Here is a 19,783-nt window from a genome sequence, read left to right on the forward strand (position 1 = left end):
GAAAAGAAACAGATGGGAGTGGTTCTAACCACAGAGCTTAGACTCTGGAGCCTGAGACCTGAGTTCAAATCCTGCTCTGCCGGTAAGTAATAAGTATTAGTGTTAGGTTTAAAATCATGACAAACAATGCCATGTGCCATGATGCATGGATACACCCATATATAAAGTCACTGCAGGCCGGGCACGGCGGCTCACACCTGTAATCCCAGCACTTTGGGAGGCCAAGGCGGGTGGATCACCTGAGGTCAGTTCCAGACCAGCCTGGCCAACGTGGTGAAACCCTGTCTCTACTAAAAATAAAAAATTAGCAGGTTGTGGTGGCACGCACCTGTAGTCCCAGCTACTTGGGAGGCTGAGGCAGGAGAATCGCTTGAACCTGGGAGGCAGAGGTTGCAGTGAACCAAGATCACACCACTGCACTCCAGCCTGGGCAACAAAGTGAGACTCCGTCTCAAAAAAAATAAAAAGCCACTACATAGAAATGATAACACACCAAACTCAGGCTGATGGTTTCCTTTGCAGCGGGAGAGAAGAAGATAGAATCAGGCAGGGATAGACAGGGGGCTTCAGTTATATCTGTACTTTTTTACTTAAAAATAATTGTGAACAGTCATGGTGGTGTTTTATTTCCTGTGGCATCTTTTTCAAGCTCCTCCTCCCAGCACCCTAGCACTGGCACCCGGATTTGGTAGATTGGCCTGGTTTCCTCTCCCTGGCATGGTGGTAAAGAATGGGATCAGAATTTGGAGCTGGCAGAGCTGGCTATGGGTCCTGCTGCTGCCATGTCCTCGGTGAGCAAGGTCATCCCGCCTTCGAGCTCTGGGGATGATCCAAGTCACCTTTGGGGGCTGCTCTGAGGATTTGGTGAATGGAGAGTTTTGTGAACTAGGAGGGGCTTGCAGAAGTTAGCTCATTCCACTGCGGGCTGCAGGCATGGCAACTGGAAAGAACAAGTGAGGCCGAGTGGCTGTCGCACCACAGAGAGTAGTAGGGACTGTGGTCTGGGGAGGGCGTGCCCTGTCTGAAGGGGTGGCCGCTCCTCAGCCCAGCTAATAGGTGCCAGGAGGCACTCTGGGTTCAGTGATAGCTCGAGGGAAGCCAGCCACCTGGATTTTTGTGGGAACAGTTCCCTGGTTTTTGCTCTGGTCTAACAAAGGACATTTAGGCCAGTGACACCCACGGCCACTTCCAAGAGACTCCAGAGGGATACACTGCTGCGTACCCTTCCTCAAACCCCCTCGGCAGCACCTCCCTGGGCCCTGCAGTGCCAAGGTCCTCAGATCATGACCTTTATCCCCACCGCCAACTACAACTCCAGCGAAGGAGAGTGGGATTTCTACTGGTGCGACGTCAGCTGGCTCCGGGAAAACTTCGACCACACCTACATGGAGGAACACGTGCGGATCAGTCACTTCCGGAACCACTATGAGGTAAGCTGGGCAGGCAGGAAGGGGCTGAGCCAACCAACTCATGTCACTGGGTGTGGCCATGAGCTGGAGCTGGTACAAGGATCAGAACGGAAAAGTGTATTGGAAAAGTGTATTAGAATGTGGGATGCAATGCCGGGTAGGGAGTATGCGGGCTAGAGCTATGGAGAGCCAAATGGTTTGGGGGTATAGGGATCTAAGGCCTGAGGATTGGAGGTCACAGGCTGGTTGGAGTTTCAGCACCAAGATTTGAGGAGCAAGCTGGTTTGAGGGTGCAGGGTCTGAAGGGAGAAGATGTATGAATGATTATGGTGATTTCAGGGTGGAGGCAAGTTGAGAAGTTTGGGGTCTAAAGATGGGAAGGAGGTCTAGAAGGAACAGGACTGGAGGAGGCTGTGGTGGGAGATTTTTAAAGGTTAGTGTAGCTTAGTGGTTAGAAGCATTAATTATTTTTTTTTTTAATTTTTAATTTTTTTTTTGAGATGGAGTCTTGCCCTTGTCACCCAGGCTGGAGTGCAATGGCACGATCTCAGCTCACTGCAACCTCTGCCTCATTGTTCAAGTGACTCTTCTGCCTCAGCCTCCTGAGTAGCTGAGATTACAGGTGCTCACCACCACACCTGGCTAATTTTTATTAGAGATGGGGTTTTGCCATGTTGGCCTGGCTGGTCTCGAACTCCTGACTTTGTGATCCGCCTGCCTCAGCCTCCCAAAGTGCTGGGATTACAAGTGTGAGCCACCGTGCCCAGCCAAAAGCGTGAATTTTGGAATCAAGACAGGCCCTGGTCAAATCCTGGCAGTGCAGCACCTTCGTTGGATAGCTATGAGCAATTGACTTAATCTGTCTAAGCCCCAGTTTCCTCATCTGTGAAATGGGGATAATTCTTGACTAGCAAGCTCTTTCTGGGTCAAAGTTACTCTTACTCTTGCTATTTTGTGGGCCAGAGCATGGAGGCTGCAGGGTGGCTGGTGGATGTATGTGGCTGGGAGGGGAGCGGGGCTGCGAGCAGGAGCTAATGGCTGCCTGTCCTTCCCGCCACCCAGCTGACCCGGAAGAACTATATGGTAAAGAACCTGAAGCGGTTCCGGAAGCAGCTGGAGCGCGAAGCGGGAAAGCTGGAGGCAGCCAAGTGCGACTTCTTCCCCAAAACCTTTGAGATGCCTTGCGAGTACCATCTTTTTGTGGAGGAGTTTCGCAAAAACCCAGGAATCACCTGGATCATGAAGCCTGTGAGTGCCCAGTGCCCGGGGCTGGTGGGAGGGAACAAGTCCCAGGCACCAGAGCAGGGATCAGGTGCAGACACTATCTGGGAATTCAGCCTTAGATGCAGTCTGCCTTCCCGAAGGGCCAGCTTTAGCTCCTCTTCTCTGCAGTGTGTGGACCCAGCAGCTATGGCTGCCGGCACACAGTAGGTGCTCAGTGAGTGTTTATTGAATGCACAAGTGATCTTTAGCACACCAGGGCAGAGAATTTGGAATCTCTCTTCCTGACATGCCAAGTGCTTTACCTGCGTTACCTGAATCCTCATAGTGACCCTTAGGGGAGGGATCAACAGCCCCATTTTAGCAATGAAGAACTTGAGGCTTGCCTATTCAAGCATTCCACAAATACTTACTGAGCATGTGCCATGTGCCAGGCACAGACCTAGGTGCTGAAGACACAGCCCTCAGCAAGTCAGCCTGGGTATCTGCCCTTTTTGAGGGCAGACAATAAGGAAACAGGGGAGACCTATGTGGTTGCAGTTGTGCTGTTATTAAGGAGAATGGTGTCAGGAGAGGGATCCACAGGAGGCTCTTCCTGGCTGGGCAGGCTTCTCTGAAGAAGTAAGAGATGGGACTCTGAGGCCTACCCCCTTGTTCAAATGCTACTGATACACTTACTAGCTGTGTGGCCTCAGGCAGCTTACTTACCTTCTCTGTGCTACAGTTTTCCCATCTGCAAAGTGGGATTACTATAATACCTATCACCTAGTCTTAGGGTACTAAATGAGTTAACACAGGTAAAGCACATCGTAAGTACTGAATAAATGAGAGTTGTTATAATAAGAATTAGTGTTGAGCTGCAACCTGAAGGATGCATAGGAGTCCCCCTGGAAAAAAGTAGAGATAGGGAAGAGTATCCTAGGCTGAGGGAACTGCATGTGCAAAGGCTTGGTATCAGGAGGCAGCCTATTGGGGCTCAAAAATCTGAGTGGGGCCGGGCATGGTGGTTCATACTTGTAATCCCAGCACTTTGAGAGGCCGGTGGATCACCTGAGGTCAGGAGTTCGAGACCAGCCTGGCCAACATGGTGAAACCCCATCTTTACTAAAAACACAAAAATTAGCCGAGTGTGATGGTGGGTGCCTGTAATCCGAGCTCCTTGGGAGGCGGAGGCAGGAGAATTGCTTGAATCTGGGAGGTGGAGGTTGCAGTAAGCCGAGATTGCCCCACTGCTCTCCAGGCTGGGTGACAGAGCAAGACCCTATCTCAAAAAAAAAAAAGAAACTGAAGGAAGGTGAGGGCAACAGCATACCCACCAATCACTCAGCCCTTTCTGGTGCCATGACAGTCGCTCACCACAAAGCCACATGCCGCTGTAGCCTTGAATGGCATCATCAAAGCCCTCTTATGTTTCCAGGCCTGAGAATGTTCCAGGCCCCAGGGAGGGAGCGGGAGGGAGGAGGGAGCAGCCCTTTCCTGTGGAGCTGAAGACTGATGTTGGCTGATGCAGATTTAGCCAATAACACAGGTGCTTGGAGGGGCAACTGACACGGGGCTGACAAAAATAACGGATGCTCCCAACGGGCACGGAGCCAGGGTGTGCCCGCCTCCCAGGTTCTTCCCCTGGCCCATCCTGCCTCTCCTGTGTCCAGGGAAGACAGTGAGGAAGGCTGTGGCTGCAGCAGTAGGGATTAGGCTGATGCACATGGAGTTCTGTGACCCACCGGGTCGGATTCCAGCTCCCAGCATTATCCTCTCAGACAAATGGTAATTTGTGCTAATTGGGAACAGCACTTGCATATTAAATTGATTCCATTCCCAACCCACAGCCTTTGTTAGCAGCAGACACAACGACAGCTACAGCTGTAATTAAGAGGAGGCATCTTGGCTCTGGGTGTCTGTGCGTCTGTGTGTGTATCCTGTCTCCCAAATCGTGAGGCGCCCTGTCTGGGGAGTGGAGGGTGGGTGCTTCTGTGCTTCTAGTCATTTCTGGCCTGGGTTCTAATTCTGTGTCCACTGCTTACAAGCTATATGACCCTGAGCAGGTCACCCAACCCCTTTAAGTCCCTCTGGGCTCATTTCTTCATCTGTAAAATGGAATTAATGAGTGTATCTACCTTACAGGGTTGTGAGAGAATTCAGTGAAGTTACACACGTTCAACACATGAATTATACAAGTTATATCAAGGGCTTGGCATTAAGTGCCTGATAATTGACCACTGGTATTTCCAAGAGTCCAGGAAACACTGTCTCTTTGCTGTGTCTCTGGGAAAGCACTAGGTCAGTGTTTCTCAAACTCTACAGTGCCTGTGCAGCATCCAGGGACCTGGTTCAATGCAGAGCCTGATTCACAGGGCTGGGTGGGGCCTGGGAATGTGCATTTCTACCAGCTCCCAGGACCTGCCAGTGCTGCTGGTCTGTGCATACACTTTCAGTATCGAGATTGTGGAGCAGCGGTTCTTGAGGGTGCAACAGAATCTCCTGAAGAGCTTGTTCAAGCATCCCACCCACCCCAGAGTGTCTGATTCAGTCAGCCTGGTGGGGGACTGAGAATTTGCATTTCTAGCAAGTTCTCAGGTATAGCAGTAAGGGTTCTCCAGAGAAAGGAAAGCGTGTGTGTGTGTGTGTGTGTTTAAGGAATTGGCTCATACAATATTGTGGGGGTTGGCAAGTCTGAAATCTGCAGGGCAGGCCAGCAGGGTGGAGCTTCAGGCAGGATTTCTATGTTACAGTTTTGAGGCAGAATGGCTTCTTTTTCAGAAAAACTCAGTTTTTACTCTTAAGCCCTCAACTGATTAAATGAACCCCCGCCCCCATGCTATCAAGGGTGATAACTTAAAATTAATGATTACAGGCCGGGTGAGTGGCTCATGCCTGTAATCTCAGCACTTTGGGAGGTCAAGGTGGGAGGATCGCTTGATCCCAAGAGCTTGAGACCAGCATGGGCAACATGCAAGACTTAGTCTCTACAAAAAATACAAAAATATTAGCTGAGTGTGGTGGCATGTGCCTGTAGTGCCAGCTACTTTGGGGGCTGAGGTGGGAGGACCGCTTGGGCCTAGGAGGTTGAAGCTACAGTGAGCCGAGATCATTCCACTGTGCTCCAGCTTGAGTGACAGAGTGAGACCCTATCTCAAAAAAAGCTAATAATTGCAGGTGTTAATCACATCTACAAACTACCTTCAGAGAAACATCTAGACTAGTATTTGACCAAGCAACTGGGCACCATAGCCTAATCAAATTGACACATAAAATTAACCATCACCCCAGGTTCTGAAGGTGCTACTGGTCTGAGTACCACACTTTGAGAACCACTGGGTTTCAGTATTAATTCGGGATCTTATTTGGATTCCGTTCAGGAGGAGAGAGTGTTAAAAACAGAATATTGCCCTAAATTTGGAGAATAGAGGGAGAAGAGTCCCCCCAATCCCTCCACTCTTCCCACAAGGCCTGTCTTTGTGACATGGTTGATCTTTGCCCACCCACAGGCAAAAGTTTTCACATAGTTGCTGTGGCCCGGCCAGTCACAGGGCAGCCCTCTGGCGTCTCCTCTGCGTTGTCTTCCTGGTGTCTGCCGAGTCTTTATCTTCCTCATCAGTGGCAGCAGAGCAGCCCAGGACTCAGAAGGGAGCAGGCAACATCATCCCCTCTCCACCACCCTGTGGGGACCCTCCTCCCACCAGGCTACAGCCCCAGCCCATCTTGGAGCTCTTAGGGGAATATAAGAACAGACCTAAGAGGGTCTGGCATTTAAATGTCCAGTGTAAACATTGCATCGCTCTTAACTTTTTTCCCATGGAAGCATTCTCCCTTGCCAGCAGTTCAGGCCGGCAGGGTTGGTGGGGAGGTGGGCAGGACACTGACATGGGTCATGGGACCACTGTGACTCCAGTATGCCTTGTGGTGCGGGGAGGTGGGTGCTTGGCTGTCAGGGACTGGCCTGTCTGTCAGTCTCTCTGTGTGCCCCACAAGCTGCTCAGGGACAGGGCCTATCTATCTGCTCACCCTGTGTCTACCAAGCTGGTCTAACACTTCACACACCACGGCAAGTGTTCTTGGCAACCAGGGGGCTGTTCTCAGCCTTGGGAGCCTATTTCCAAATGCAAGGCAGGAAGAGCCACATTTTAACATTCCATTACACTGGTTTACCCCAACCAGAGTTTCTCAGAATTTTTCACTGAAACTTTCTAAGAGTTGGGATGCTTTGCTTAGTAAATAATAGAAAATCCAAATAACAGCAGCTTAAACAAGAGGGCAAGACTTCTGTGCTGTTTTTATGCCATGGGCCTCTGGAATCTGGTGAAATGTGTGGACCCTATCACAGAATAGTGGTATTTTTTTTAACCACTTCATTGAAACATAATTGGCATACAAAAAGCTGTGCATATTTAATGTAGACAGCTTGATGAGTTTGGAGATAAGCATGTACCAATGAAAGAGTTGTGGTTTTAAAAGCAGAAAATACAGTACATTCCATTATAAAAGAAGGCAGCTATACTGAAAAGCCATTATCAAACTGTTAGTCTGGGTTCCCCAAGAAACGGATGCCAAGACAAAATTAAACAGTTTGGCTAGTGAGAAAAAATGGGGAGGGAGCTAGCAGGTGAGACTGGGAGAGAAGTCAGGCCTCCAAGGAAGGAAAGAAAGAAGAGAGGGAGGAAGATTAGAAGCCTTTGGAAAGTTCATCAAGGCCCCTGGGAGGCCTCAGCCAAAGTTGGCTGTCAGGAGTCCACTGTCTCTCAGGAATGGCCGGTCTTCACATCCCCTGGGGCTCAGTCACTGACTGGGAGTAGCCCTAGCAAGGCGCTCTGGCAAACACAGCTAGACCTCAACTGGAAGCAGCTGGCACTCTCAGTCAGTTACTCTGTTGGAGGCCTGCAAGGTGCATTGTCATGGGCACCACACAAGCTATTATGAAATTCTTTGTGCTATAGAAATATGTGCGCTTTTCATTAACAATTAAAGAGGATCTAACAGCAGGCCTCACAGCTACCATAATTTCAAAGTCAGGAGGAGCATAAACAATATTTTGAGATATCTGCAACAATTGTAATGTGATATTGAAATCACTGTGATCTCTTTTGATGACAAAGTCACGGGCATGGCTAACACTCCTATGATTTGTTGCATTCCTAATAGAGAGAAATGTGAACATCTGGTTGGGGTTAATGAAAATAAAGACGAAAAAAAATTTTTTTTTTATTTACATTTACAGACACTGGGGAATTTTTTGAATGATGAAAAGCCAACTCTAGGGATGGTTTATTGGGTGGCTTAACAACCCCACCAATTCCCAGCCCAGCAGACTGGCCGCTTCTCCCGGGCCCCTCTTCACACCTCCCCTGCCTTGGGAATAAAGGAATGCCCTGGCCTCATGTCCTTTTTGAAGAAGACACACATTTTTCCCAGAAATCCCTGCAGCAGGCTTCCCGTAGCATCCTGCTGGCCCCTGCCTGAACCAATCACATGGCGATCACTGTGAGGGCTCAGACTGCCCCAGAGGACAGGGCCACCGGGAGGAGTTGATCCAGATGGGTTCTGTTGGCAGAGGAGAGGAGGGCATGGCTGTGCCACTGGCTGTGTTCCACACCCGATGAATGCTACGTGAGGAATGCAGCCCCCAGCGACAGGGCATGGGGTGACAAGGGGACAAGGACTTTGGTTGGCCACAGCTGGCACAAAAAGTTATGGCTTATTCTGATAATCCATTCAAATAGTGGTTTCTAATAAAAAATATATCTTTTTATTAAAAAGCATAATATGGCCGGGCGCCATGTCTCACGCCTGTAATCCCAGCACCTGGGGACGCTGAGGCAGGTGGATCACATGAGGCCATGAGTTTGAGACCAGCCTGGGCAACATGAAGAAACCCTGTCTCTACAAAAAATGTAAACATCAGCCAGGTGTGGTAGTTCCCACCTGTAGTCCCAGCTACTCAGGAGACTGAGGTGGGAGGAGTGCTTGAGCCCAGAAGGCAGAGGTTGCAGTGAGCTGAGATGGCGCCACTGCACTCCAGCCTGGGTGACAAAGCAAGACCCTGTCTCAAAGAAAAAAGCATAATATAAAAATATTTCCCTCCCAAACCATCAAGTAATAGAGATGTCCCCAAAAGTAGCAATGTTTATCATGTGATTTTGTGTATCCCCGGCAATTCGCAAGAGGTATATGAGCCCCAGGTTTGTGTAGCACAGATTTAACTATCTCGGATTTGTCACCCATTGGCTGGGTGACCTTGGGCAATGTGTTTGGCCTCTCTGTTCACTGGTTCTCTCGGCTGCAAAATGGGGATAACATTAATGTTTATGTCAAAGGTGTGTGTTTTTTTCAAGCTTTAATGAGGTGACGTGTGTAAATCACGGTGCCTGGCACTGAGTAAACACCTGGTAAGTATTAGCTGCTGCTATTGCCGTTGTTATGAACCATTTTACCAAAGTTTGTATTCTGATTATCTATTTCAGAGAAGCAAACCACTCCCAGACATAGTGACTTGAAACAACAATAATGTCTTATTTAGTTCGTGAGCCCCCAGCTTGGGCAGCACTTGACAGGGAAGGCTCATCTATGCCCCAGCATCCACTGAGGGCTGGAGGATCCCCTTCCTAGCTGGCTCACTGGCTGGGCTAGCAAGTAGGTGCTGGCTGTTGGCTGGGAATTCAGCCAGGGTTGAGGGCTGGAAGACTCAGTTGCCTTCCAGGTGGGCCTCTTCCTGTGAGCTGGGCTTCCTCACGGGATGGCTGCTGGGTTCTGAGGGCGACCATCCTGAAAGAGAGAGCCAGGCGGAAGCTATATTGCCTTTTATGATATGGCATTGGAATGCACACATCACTTCTGCTATAGGCAATTAGTAGAGACACTTCCAGATTCAAGGGAGGGGACATTGACTTTACCTCTTGACAGGGTTCTGGAGAACATATGGGACTAGAAATATTGTCATGGTTGTTTTTGGAAACTGACATCTGCTGGATGTATTAGGTGATTTCCTAATCAGTATTAGGTGATTTCCATCTCACCAACCCCAATGTAACACCATGCAGGCGCTTCATCTTCCATTCTTTAGGGTTAGTCCCTTAGGAAGGCACCTCCTGTAACAGTTGTGTCAAGTTACTAACAATGGCCTGAACAATAAAGGCATTTTGTTATCTCACAGAAGTAGAAGGCTGAGGGTAGGCAGATCCAGGTTTGGGGATGTGCTCCATGATGCCACTAGAGGCCCAGGCTCCTTCTCTCCATCCACTCTGCAGCCTGTGTGCTGGCTTTTTGTCATCAGACTTGTTACCTCATAGACGTGACATGGCTGCTGCAGTCACAGGCATCATCTCTGCAGACAGTAGCATTCAAAGAAAGAAGGAAGGAGGCCAGGACTTTTCTTCCCGACCCCCTTTCTCCACAGCTCCTTCCCTAATATTTTTAGAAAGGAGAAACATCTTTCCTGGAATCTCTAAACAAATGTCTCCTTAGGTCTGATTGGCTAAAACTGGTCATGAGGTTCCCACCAACTGCAAGGGAAGCTGGGAAAACCTACATCTGACCTTTCCAGCCTCCCTCATGATAGGTGGGCTTTGCTAGCAAGGAAGAAGAGGAAGGAAAGTGGCCATAGGGAAGGCAGCCAACAGGGCTGGAGATAGGGGTTCCTAGATCAAAGCGTATGAACCTGAAAAGATACCTTTTAATTGAAGTTTAATAAACTATAGAAGAGTAGTCAAATTATAGGGGCACAGTATGAATTTTCACAAAGTGAATCCACTCAAATAACCAGCACCCAGGTCATAAACAGAGCATTCCCTACCCCTCAGTCGCCCTCTTAGGCCCCCTTCCACTCACTCACAACCCCCCAAGGCACTAAACAGCATAGGTTTGCTTTGTCTGTTTTTGGACTTCAATTAATTGGAATCTTATAGGGTGAGTACCTTGTGTCTGGTTTCTCTCCTTTGACATGTTTTGCAGTTCATTCTGCTGTTGTGGGTAATTGTACATTATTAACTGTCATCTTTGTATACTATTCCATTGATTAAATATTCATCCATTGGGTAGTCTCCGGGTAGAGCTATTATGATAGTGCTGCTATGGGTGTCTGGGGCCATGTCCATGGTGACATGTGCAGACATTTCTGTCATGTAGGTCCCTAGGAGAGGAATTGCTAGGACCTAGGACAGAGGATGCCTATGTTCAGCTTTAGCGGATGCTACCAGTTTCCAAACAACATACTCTCATACCAGCAGTGTGTGCAAGTTCCAGTTTCTCCACATCCTCACCAATACTTGGTATTGTCTGTCTTTAATTTAACCATTCTCAGGTAGTATGTAGTAGTATCATATTGTGATTTTCATTAGTGTAAGAATTAAAGAAAGAGGAGAGAAACTCGAAAGGTGGCTCGCCAGTCAAGACAGGTTTATTTTAGAGAAAACAAACCTGAGAGGAGCCTTCTGGCTGAGTTAGGTCAGAGCCACACTTTCTTACAGACTTAAGAGTTTTTTGTTTTGTTTTGTTTTAAAGATGGAGTCTCACTCTGTAGACCAGGCTGGAGTGCAGTGGCGCGATCTCGGCTCACTACAAGGTCTGCCTTCTGGGTTCACGCCATTCTCCTGCCTCAGCCTCCCGAGTAGCTGGGACTACAGGCACTGCCACCATGCCCAGCTAATTTTTTGTATTTTTAGTAGAGACGGGGTTTTGCCGTGTTAGCCAGGATGGTCTCGATCTCCTGACCTCGTGATCCACCCACCTCAGCCTCCCAAAGTGCTGGAATTACAGACTTGAGCCACCGTGCCCCAGCCAGACTAAGAGTTTTTAAGGATTCGGTGGGGAGAGTTTATTAGAGGCTTGGACAGCTTCTGTGTCTCTTTGTTGTGCTTATCTGGGAGGGAGAGTTGTGTGTCTGTTCCCATACATCTTTCTGCAGCTGCAGGCGTATCCCCCAAGTCTGCTTTTAGCTTCCCTATCTTAGTGCACCTGAAGGGAAAGGAATGTGCTTATTTAAGACCCACTGTTTTACTGGAGTCCATTGTATGAGGGCGAAGTTTGGCAGTTACCCAAGAGACTTTCCCCCCACCTCCCTCTGTGCCCGAGCTGTCTTATCAGTGTTTTACTGTCTGCTCTTTCTGGCTGCTTATAGTTAGAAGAGAAGTGATTTCCTTGGAATGCATGAGGCTAGAAAGGGAGCTGGAACTTAAAGTGGTGGTGTTTGTCCGAGATGACGGTGCTCTTGTTTTGTCAATTAGCGCTTCTCTCTTGGTGAACTCTCTGATGAAGTAGAGTGCCTGTTCTTTTCTTTTCTTTTCTTCTTTTCTTTTCTTTTCTTTCTTTTCTTTTTATAAAGACAGAGTCTCACACTGTTGCCCAGGCTGTGCAGTGGTGCAATCACTGACCACTGCAGTCCTGCTCTCCTGGGCTCAAGTCATCCTTCTACCTCCACCTCCCAAGTAGCTGGTACTACAGGGGTGCCCTGTCACACCCAGCTAATTTTAAAAATTATTTTTAGTAGCAATGAAGTCTCCAGGTCTTACTATGTTGCCTAGGCTTGTCTCAAACTCCTGAGCTTAAACAATCCTCCTACTTCGGCCTTCCCAAGTGCTGGGATTACAGATGTGAGTCACTGTGCCCAACCTATCGTATGTTTACACTGGCAATCTTCTTTCATAAAATGCCTGTTCAAGTCTTTTGCAAGGCTGTGAACTGTTGGAAGCTCCTGATGCACACTGATTAGTTGCTTTCTAAAATTGCTGTGCACATTTGGCTGCCCCTGAGCCACTACCAGTACTCCATGGAGTTTTTGGCACCTAGTCTTCTGGGCATACACAACCCTGAACCAGGGTGCACAGCATGGCAGGCAGAGCATGGGCCCTTTGTGCAGTTGACAACCTGTACAACCACACTTGACCCTGCCTGCCCCTACCTTGTACAGAGAGCCTCGAGTGGGTCAGGTGGGCCATGTTCAGAGGAGAACAGAAGGAAATGAGAGTTTGCAGTTATGCTGGAGGTAAGATGGCTTGGGGGACCTGCTCAGTTGCTGCAAATACCTAAAGGACTCTTCTGGACCCAGGAATCAGCTTTGTTCTAGGAGGTCCTAGAAGCCAAAGCCAGACTGGCCAGTTTTAGCTCAACACAGGTTAGGCTGTGAACGTTCCATGAGGTCTGGGTTATTGCATAAGGCTCAACATACAGTATGCACTTCATATATACCTTTTGGATGACTACTTAACAAAGCTATCCTGTAACATAATGGGCTGTGTTTGGCGTGGGCTGGGGGAGGTAGTGAGCTCCTAGGCACTGTGGGTGTGCAAAGTCAGGCAGGAGGACTGTTGTCCTTCTACAATGGTAGAAGGGGAGTAATGCTTTTGTTGAGGACCACTCCATATGAGATCAAAGATTCTGTCAGCCCCTAGACTCTGTGAAGCTATGAATTATCCATGCTGGGTTTCAGTAAAGGCAGGCTGATTTCAGTATTAGCCGAAGCAAACCCTAATTAGGAAGGCAAATTGATTTCCAAAAAAAGAATTGGATGATATGTTCCCAGGACTGTTAGAAATGGCTTTTTAATTGTCTGTTCTTTTGCATTATTCATGCAAATGTATGTCTTTGTGAGCTAAGTCAGTCTCCCTCTTTCCCTCCCTCCCCTTTCTCCCTCTGCCAGGGTTAGCACCTTCTCTGTTCCAGCCCCTTCAGTTAGCCTTCCTCTGGGGAGAGTTGGGGGCTCATCAGGAAAAAGAGACAGATATGCTGGGGACAGCCTCCAGCCGTGGGGGCCAACAAAGAACCATGCAGAGCTAAGAGCTGGCTTTTTGCCCCCACCCCACCCCAGGTAGCCCGGTCACAGGGGAAAGGCATCTTCCTCTTCCGCAGGCTGAAGGACATCATGGACTGGAGGAAGGTGAGCCTGCCTCTTCCCCCTTCCTCCCTGAACCCTCCTCTGACCTTGCCAGCAGGAGGGGCCCCTCCTTCCTGCTGTCAAAGCTCAGAGGGCTGGCAGAGAAACTCTGCCCACAGGTCTGCCCATTGGAGCAGGGTCTCCAGAGCCAGATTGTTCAGGTTCAAATCCTGACCTTGCCACTCAGTCACTCAATAGCTGTGTGCCCTTGGGCAAGTTACTTCACCTGTCAGTGCCCCAGTAAATGTGGATGGTAATTGTACCTGCTGAGGATGCAGTGAGCTAATAAACACACACACACACACACACACACATTCTCACACATACCCACACACCCAGCACCGTGCCTGGCACTCAGCGCTCAATGCACATTCTTTATCTGGGCCTCCTGCTCATGTGGCTGGGGAGAGTTTGGCTGACTCTTCCTCAGGGCCTAGACTGAGCCTCAGGGGCAGCTCCCTTCCAACCCCAATCCATTCTTGTCCCAAGACACGGTGCAGTAGAAATCCTGATTTAAATCCTGCCTTTCCCACTCAGCAGATGTGTGGTCTTGGGAACATGACCGAAGCCCTCTGAACCCTCTGAACCCGAGTGGTGATGATGGTGCAGGGTGGGTGGGAGGAGCAGGATGGCTGAAATCCTATAGGACCAGCCCCTGCTGTACCAGGAGGTGAACAGCAGTGCTCAGTGTCTTGACTCCTCCCATGAAACTGTCAGGGCACTGCAGGGAAGAAGCTCAGCAGCCTGGAGGCCCAGCCTGCTGGAGCACTGTCAGTCCCTCTGGCAGCCACCTGAGTGCTGGGCCCAGGTCCCAGGAAAGCAAGACCTGGCTGCTTCTGTCTTGATACAGCTAAGTGGGGAACAATGGTGGGTGGAGCAGGTCTACCCTGAGAGCCAGTACTGCCTGCCATTGTTGGGGCTGTTGTGTCACCCCATCAAGCGTGTGACCCTTGTCTTTGAGTGAAGGGGACAATAGGTGGGAGAGGCGTTTGCAGCCTGTGAGGTGCTGTGCAGAAGCATGACAGCATTGCTGTCTTCCAGAGCTGGGCTGGCAGGTAGAGAAGGAGCAATGTCCTCGGGGGCCCATGGGTGGTGTAAGCAGCACTGTCCAACAGAACTTTCTAGAGGGATGGAAATGGTGGATATCTGTGCTCTCCAATGTGGTGACCACTAGCAACATGCAGGATGTTGAGCGCTTGCCATGTGGCTGGTGTGACTGAGGACTGGATTTTTAATTTCATACCCTTTTTAAAAATTGTGGGCTGGGGGTGGTAGCTCACACCTGTAATCCCAGCACTTTTGGAGGCTGAGGTGAGCAGATCACTTGAGGTCAGGAGTTCGAGACCAGCCTGGCCAACATGGTGAAACCCCATCTCCACTAAAAATACAAAAATTAGCTGTGGTGGCTCTCACCTGTAATCCCAGCTACTTCAGCGGCTGAGGCACAAGAGTTGCTTGAACCCGGGAGGTGGGGGTTGCAGTGAGCCGAGATCATGTCACTGCACTCCAGCCTGGACAACAGAGCAAGACTCACTCTCAAAAAAAAAAAACTGTGGTAAAATATGTAACATGAAATTTACCATTGTAACCTCTTTGAAGTGTGTTGTTTTATTACATTAAGTGCATTCACATTGTTGTGCAACCACCACCACCGTCCATCTCCAGAATGTTTCATCTTCCCAAACTGAAACTCTGGAACTGTTAAACACAAGCTCCCCATCCCCTTCTCTCCCCAGCCCCTAGCAGCCCCCATCTACCTTCTGTCTCCATGAACTCAACTACTCCAGGCACCTCATCTAAGTGGAACCAGACAATATTTGTCCTTTTGTGTCTGGCTTATTTCACTTAGCCTTATGTCTTCGAGTTTCATCCATGTTGTAGCATGTAATTTCATTTACTTTTCATCAAGGTAAATGTAAATAGCCTCCTGTGGCCAATGACTGCCCTACTGGGCAGCACAAGTCTAGAGGTTAAACACTCAGGCTCTGGGCCTAGACCGTGTAGGTTCACATCCCAGCAACACCACTAACTGGCTGTGTGAACTCGGACAAGTTACTCTCCCTCTCTGTGCTTCAGTTTCTAATCTGTGAAATGGAAATAACATTAGTACTTACCTGATAGTAAGTACTAATAGGGTTGATTTAAAGATCCAATGAGCTACCCCAAGTAGTGTCTAACACGATGCCTAATACATAGGAAATGTTCCATAAATAAATGTTCAATTATTATTATTATTACAACTAGGACACAAGAAGCTCTGATGACCAGAAAGATGATATTCCTGTGGAGAACTATGTGGCTCAACGTTACATTGAAAATCCTACCTGATAGGAGGTGAGACGGCTGTCTCTGCTCCTGCTCTTCCATTGCATGGTCATCAGTCAGTCAGTCAACAAGCTTTGACCAGCAGCCTGCCAAGGGCCCAGCCTGACACCAGGCATGAAGGGATGCATGGAAAGAGATGGGTTCTGCAGTCTCCCACCTCCTAGCCATTGCCTGTACAGTTCCCTCTCCCCAGCATGTCCATTCCACTCCCTTCTTGGTTCAGGAAAATTCTCCTCCTTTAAAAACCAACTTACTCATTCATGCATTTATCCAACAAATATTATAAAGTACCTACTTGGTGCCAGCACTGCCCTGAAAACTGGCTGCCCCCTCACCCTGCTCTCCTGGAGCTTATACCCCCGATGAGCAGGCTGCAATAAACCAGAAAACAAACCACAGGACAGTCCCATGCAGTGCTGGGTGTTAGGAAGTCAGTCAAGCAGGGCAGTGGGACAGAGAGTGACATGGGGGCCAGGAGGTGGACACGTGAGCTGAGATCTGAGTGACAACTACGAGTCACTGTGGGTAGATTTGGAGGGAAAGGAATGCAGGGAGGAGGAATTGCAAGGGCAAAAGGCCCTGAGGTGGAACCCAGCCTCCTGCCCGCAACCTTGGTGGGTTTCCCCAGGCAGGCCAACGTCTGCTTTTCTCACTGGGGCTCTGGGAACTACAGGCTCCTCAGGCATGCGGATGTCATTGCAATAGTGTTAATGCCAGTTGCCTCCTCCCACGTCCTCTGGCAATTACCTTCCCCAGGGGGAAGTCCCTAGGCCTCTTCTCCTCTCTCCCCTATAGTGACCCCATCCTGTCTGTGGCTTAAACACCACCCAAAGGCCAGTGACTCCCAGCTTTCTGTCCCCAGCCGAGACCTTGCCCCTGAACCCCAGATCCTGATGTCCAGCAGCCTGTGACATCCCTCTTGGGCATCTGCCAGCCACTCAAACCCAACACATCCCAAATTCTGCCCTCCCATCCCCCCACCACTCCTCAGCTTCTCTGTCGGGGACACAGCTAGAAGCCAGGAGCCATTCTGGGTGTGTCCCCCTTCCCCCCGCCACATCTGGTTCTCACCAAGCTCCTATAAGCTCTTGAATCTGCCTGGCCGCTCCTCTCACCTCCACCCTGGGCCCGGCCACCATCCTCTCCCTCCTGGACAACCACACTTGCTCCCTCACTGGCATCTGCTGCTGTTCTGCCCACTTCTCTCCACCCCAACGTGGCAGCCAGAGGGAGGAGATACCCTTCCATAGCTTCCCATGGTTTGTGAGACAAAACCCCAAAACTGCATGGGCCCTGACTGCCAGCCTAGCCGACCTCATCTCCTTCCCCTCTGCCCTTGGCTCGAGCTCTTTCCCCCTCCAGGCCTCTGTTCTCACAGTTCCTCCTGCCCGAGGTCCTGTACCACTCTGGGCTAGGCAGGCACCTTCATTCCATGAAGGTCACTGCTCCCCATGGGGGTCTTTGGCCACTGAGTTTCAAGCCTTTCCCCCACGTTGACCCCCATGCACCCCTCCCCTGCCTCCCGTTATTCTCTCTTTATACCTTGTGCAGTTTTTTGTTGTGTTTTTTCTCAGACCATGTCTCGCTCTGTCTCCCAGGCTGGAGTGCAGTGTCATGATCAGAGCTCAGGCAGCCTCCAGCTCCTGGGCTCAAGCGATCCTCCTGCCTCAATCTCCAGAGCAGCCGAGACTACAGGTGTGCACCACCACGTGAGGCTAATTTTTTGTAGACACAGTCTCACTATGTTGCTCAGGCTGGTCTTGGATTCCTGGCCTCAAGTGATCCTCCTGCCTCAGCCTCCCAAAGTGTTGGGATCACAGGCGTGGGGCGCTGCACCTGGCCTCTTGTGTCGTTCCAGCGGGAGCTTCATGAAGGTGGGGTTTCCTGTCTGTCCACTGCTATTTCCCAAAGCCTAGCACAATGTCTGACGATCAATATTTGTGCACAGATTCTTTCTTTCTTTGTCTGACAGGCCGCAAGTTTGACCTGCGTGTCTATGTGCTGGTGATGTCGGTGAGTAACGAAGGTGGAGTCCCTCTTCCAGCAGGGGTTAAAGGGTGGCTGGACTAGGGAGATGGGGGGAAGAGGCCTGGGGGTACCTTGTATGAACTTGTCTGCTTTTATCTCTGCCTGGGAGAGCCCTGAGGGACATCTAGGGATAGGGTGGGGGCAGGAAGACTTATCTGAGGTTTACCATCTTAGATGCCCCCAAATTTAGATTTGTCCTCTCTCTGCCCTTCTTTATTCTTTCGGTCATCCACAGCAGACATTTATGGAGCACCTACTAAGTACCAGGCCCTGGCACTTAGCAGGTTTTATCTCATTCAGGCCTCCTAACAATGCAGAGAGGCAAGTTCTATTGTTATCCTCCCTTTACAATGAGGGAACAGATACAGAGGTTGTGTACCTTGCCCAAAGTCACACAGTTGGTGAGCAGCAGAGCTGGGATTCAGAGCCAGGCAGCCTGACCTCAGAGCCTACTCTCTTAACCAGGGAGTGGCTATATTCCCTCCACCCATTCATTCACCTTCATCCAGCCAACGTTCAAATCTTTTTGCTGGGCACAGGATATGGAGGTATCTGAGGCAGACTCCACCCCTGTCCTCCTGGACCTCACCTTCATTTTGTTTCCTTCTGTATCCCCCTCCCCCTGGGGGAAAGGAGGGGACAGAATCAAAGAAGGCTGGTGTAAAAGCAGGTGCCTGAAGGATGATTTGGGAAAGACAGAAGCGCACTCCGGGTGGAGGAAACGGTAGGTGCAAGAGCTAGGCGGTCTGAGAGTGCCTGAATATATTCCCTTTTCCTTCTCTCTCTCTGTTTCCACCTCTGCCTTAGTACATCCCGCTGCGGGCCTGGCTCTACCGGGATGGCTTTGCCCGATTCTCCAACACCCGCTTCACGCTGAACAGCATTGATGACCAGTGTATCCTGGGATCCTGCCTAACCACCCCCAACACACCTACCCCTTCCCACACTCTGGCCAGTCGCAAGTGAACTCCTTTGTCCCACAGATGTTTGCTGAGTGCCTGCTCTGGTCTGGGCACAGGAGACAGTGTATGAGACAGGTTTGGTCCCTTCCCTCTGGGAGCTTCCAGTCTTGTGGGGGTGATTCCGTGGGAGAGGCCAACTCTGCTTAGCGCAGCTCACCACAAACTGCTTTGCCTAATGATAGTTTTGGTGCTATGCCTAACATTCACATTTACTTATATTCCTAGGGTTGGACAGTTTTAGCCCTTTGGAGAACACTTTATATGCCTGTTTCTTTGGTGCCTAGTCATTGGCTCACTCATTCATTCAAGCACAATGCTATTTTCACCCATCTGATTGGCAAAGACCAAAAGTTTGATAACACGCTGTCCTGGCGAGGCTGGGAGAATACATACGTTGCTGGCGGGTTTGTAAATTGATTGGTATGACTCCTTTGAAGATAATCTGGCAAATATCTGTTAAAAGACAAATGCACCTACCCTGTGACCCAGCAATTCCCCTTCTGGGATTTTATTGTCTTACAAGTACATCTGCAGTATAAGACAAGACAGGCTTCAAGGTTATTCACTGCACAGCCTTGTTTGTGAGAGAAAAAAATAGGGAACAATGAAATGAATGGCTCCTTTATACAGTGGAATACTATGAAGCTGTTAAAAAGGAATGGGGAAAGTGCTTTATGTCCTGATATGAAACGATTTCCAAGATGTATTGTTAATTGGGAAAAAACAAAGTATGTCTAGAACAGTGTGAAAGTATGTTCTCGTTCATGTTAAAAATTATATCTGGCCAGATGTGGTGGCTCACACCTGTAATTCCAGCACTTTGGAGGCTGAGGCAGAAGGATCACTTGAGGCCAGGAGTTCAAGACCAGCCTGGGCAACATAGTGGGATCCTGTCTCTATGAAAAAAATAAAAATAAAAATAAATTAGCCAGATGTAGTGTCACATGCCTGTACTCCCAGCTACTCAGGAGGCTGAG

The 19,783-nt window shown here is 49.5% G+C and overlaps 1 protein-coding gene across 1 annotated transcript in view; it reads left to right on the forward strand.

Moving 5' to 3' along the window:
* Positions 1-19,783, forward strand: part of TTLL9 (tubulin tyrosine ligase like 9) — a 63,774-nt gene that overhangs the window by 26,008 nt on the left and 17,983 nt on the right. The window contains 7 exon segments of the mRNA XM_033186058.1: positions 1,319-1,430; positions 2,472-2,657; positions 13,426-13,494; positions 15,736-15,808; positions 15,811-15,825; positions 17,789-17,829; positions 18,652-18,739. Of these exon segments, the coding sequence (XP_033041949.1) occupies positions 1,319-1,430; positions 2,472-2,657; positions 13,426-13,494; positions 15,736-15,808; positions 15,811-15,825; positions 17,789-17,829; positions 18,652-18,739 (584 nt within the window).

This window comes from Trachypithecus francoisi, unplaced genomic scaffold (genome assembly GCF_009764315.1).
Source record: "Trachypithecus francoisi isolate TF-2019V2 unplaced genomic scaffold, Tfra_2.0 Lachesis_group21, whole genome shotgun sequence".
Taxonomy (NCBI): Eukaryota; Metazoa; Chordata; class Mammalia; order Primates; family Cercopithecidae; genus Trachypithecus; species Trachypithecus francoisi.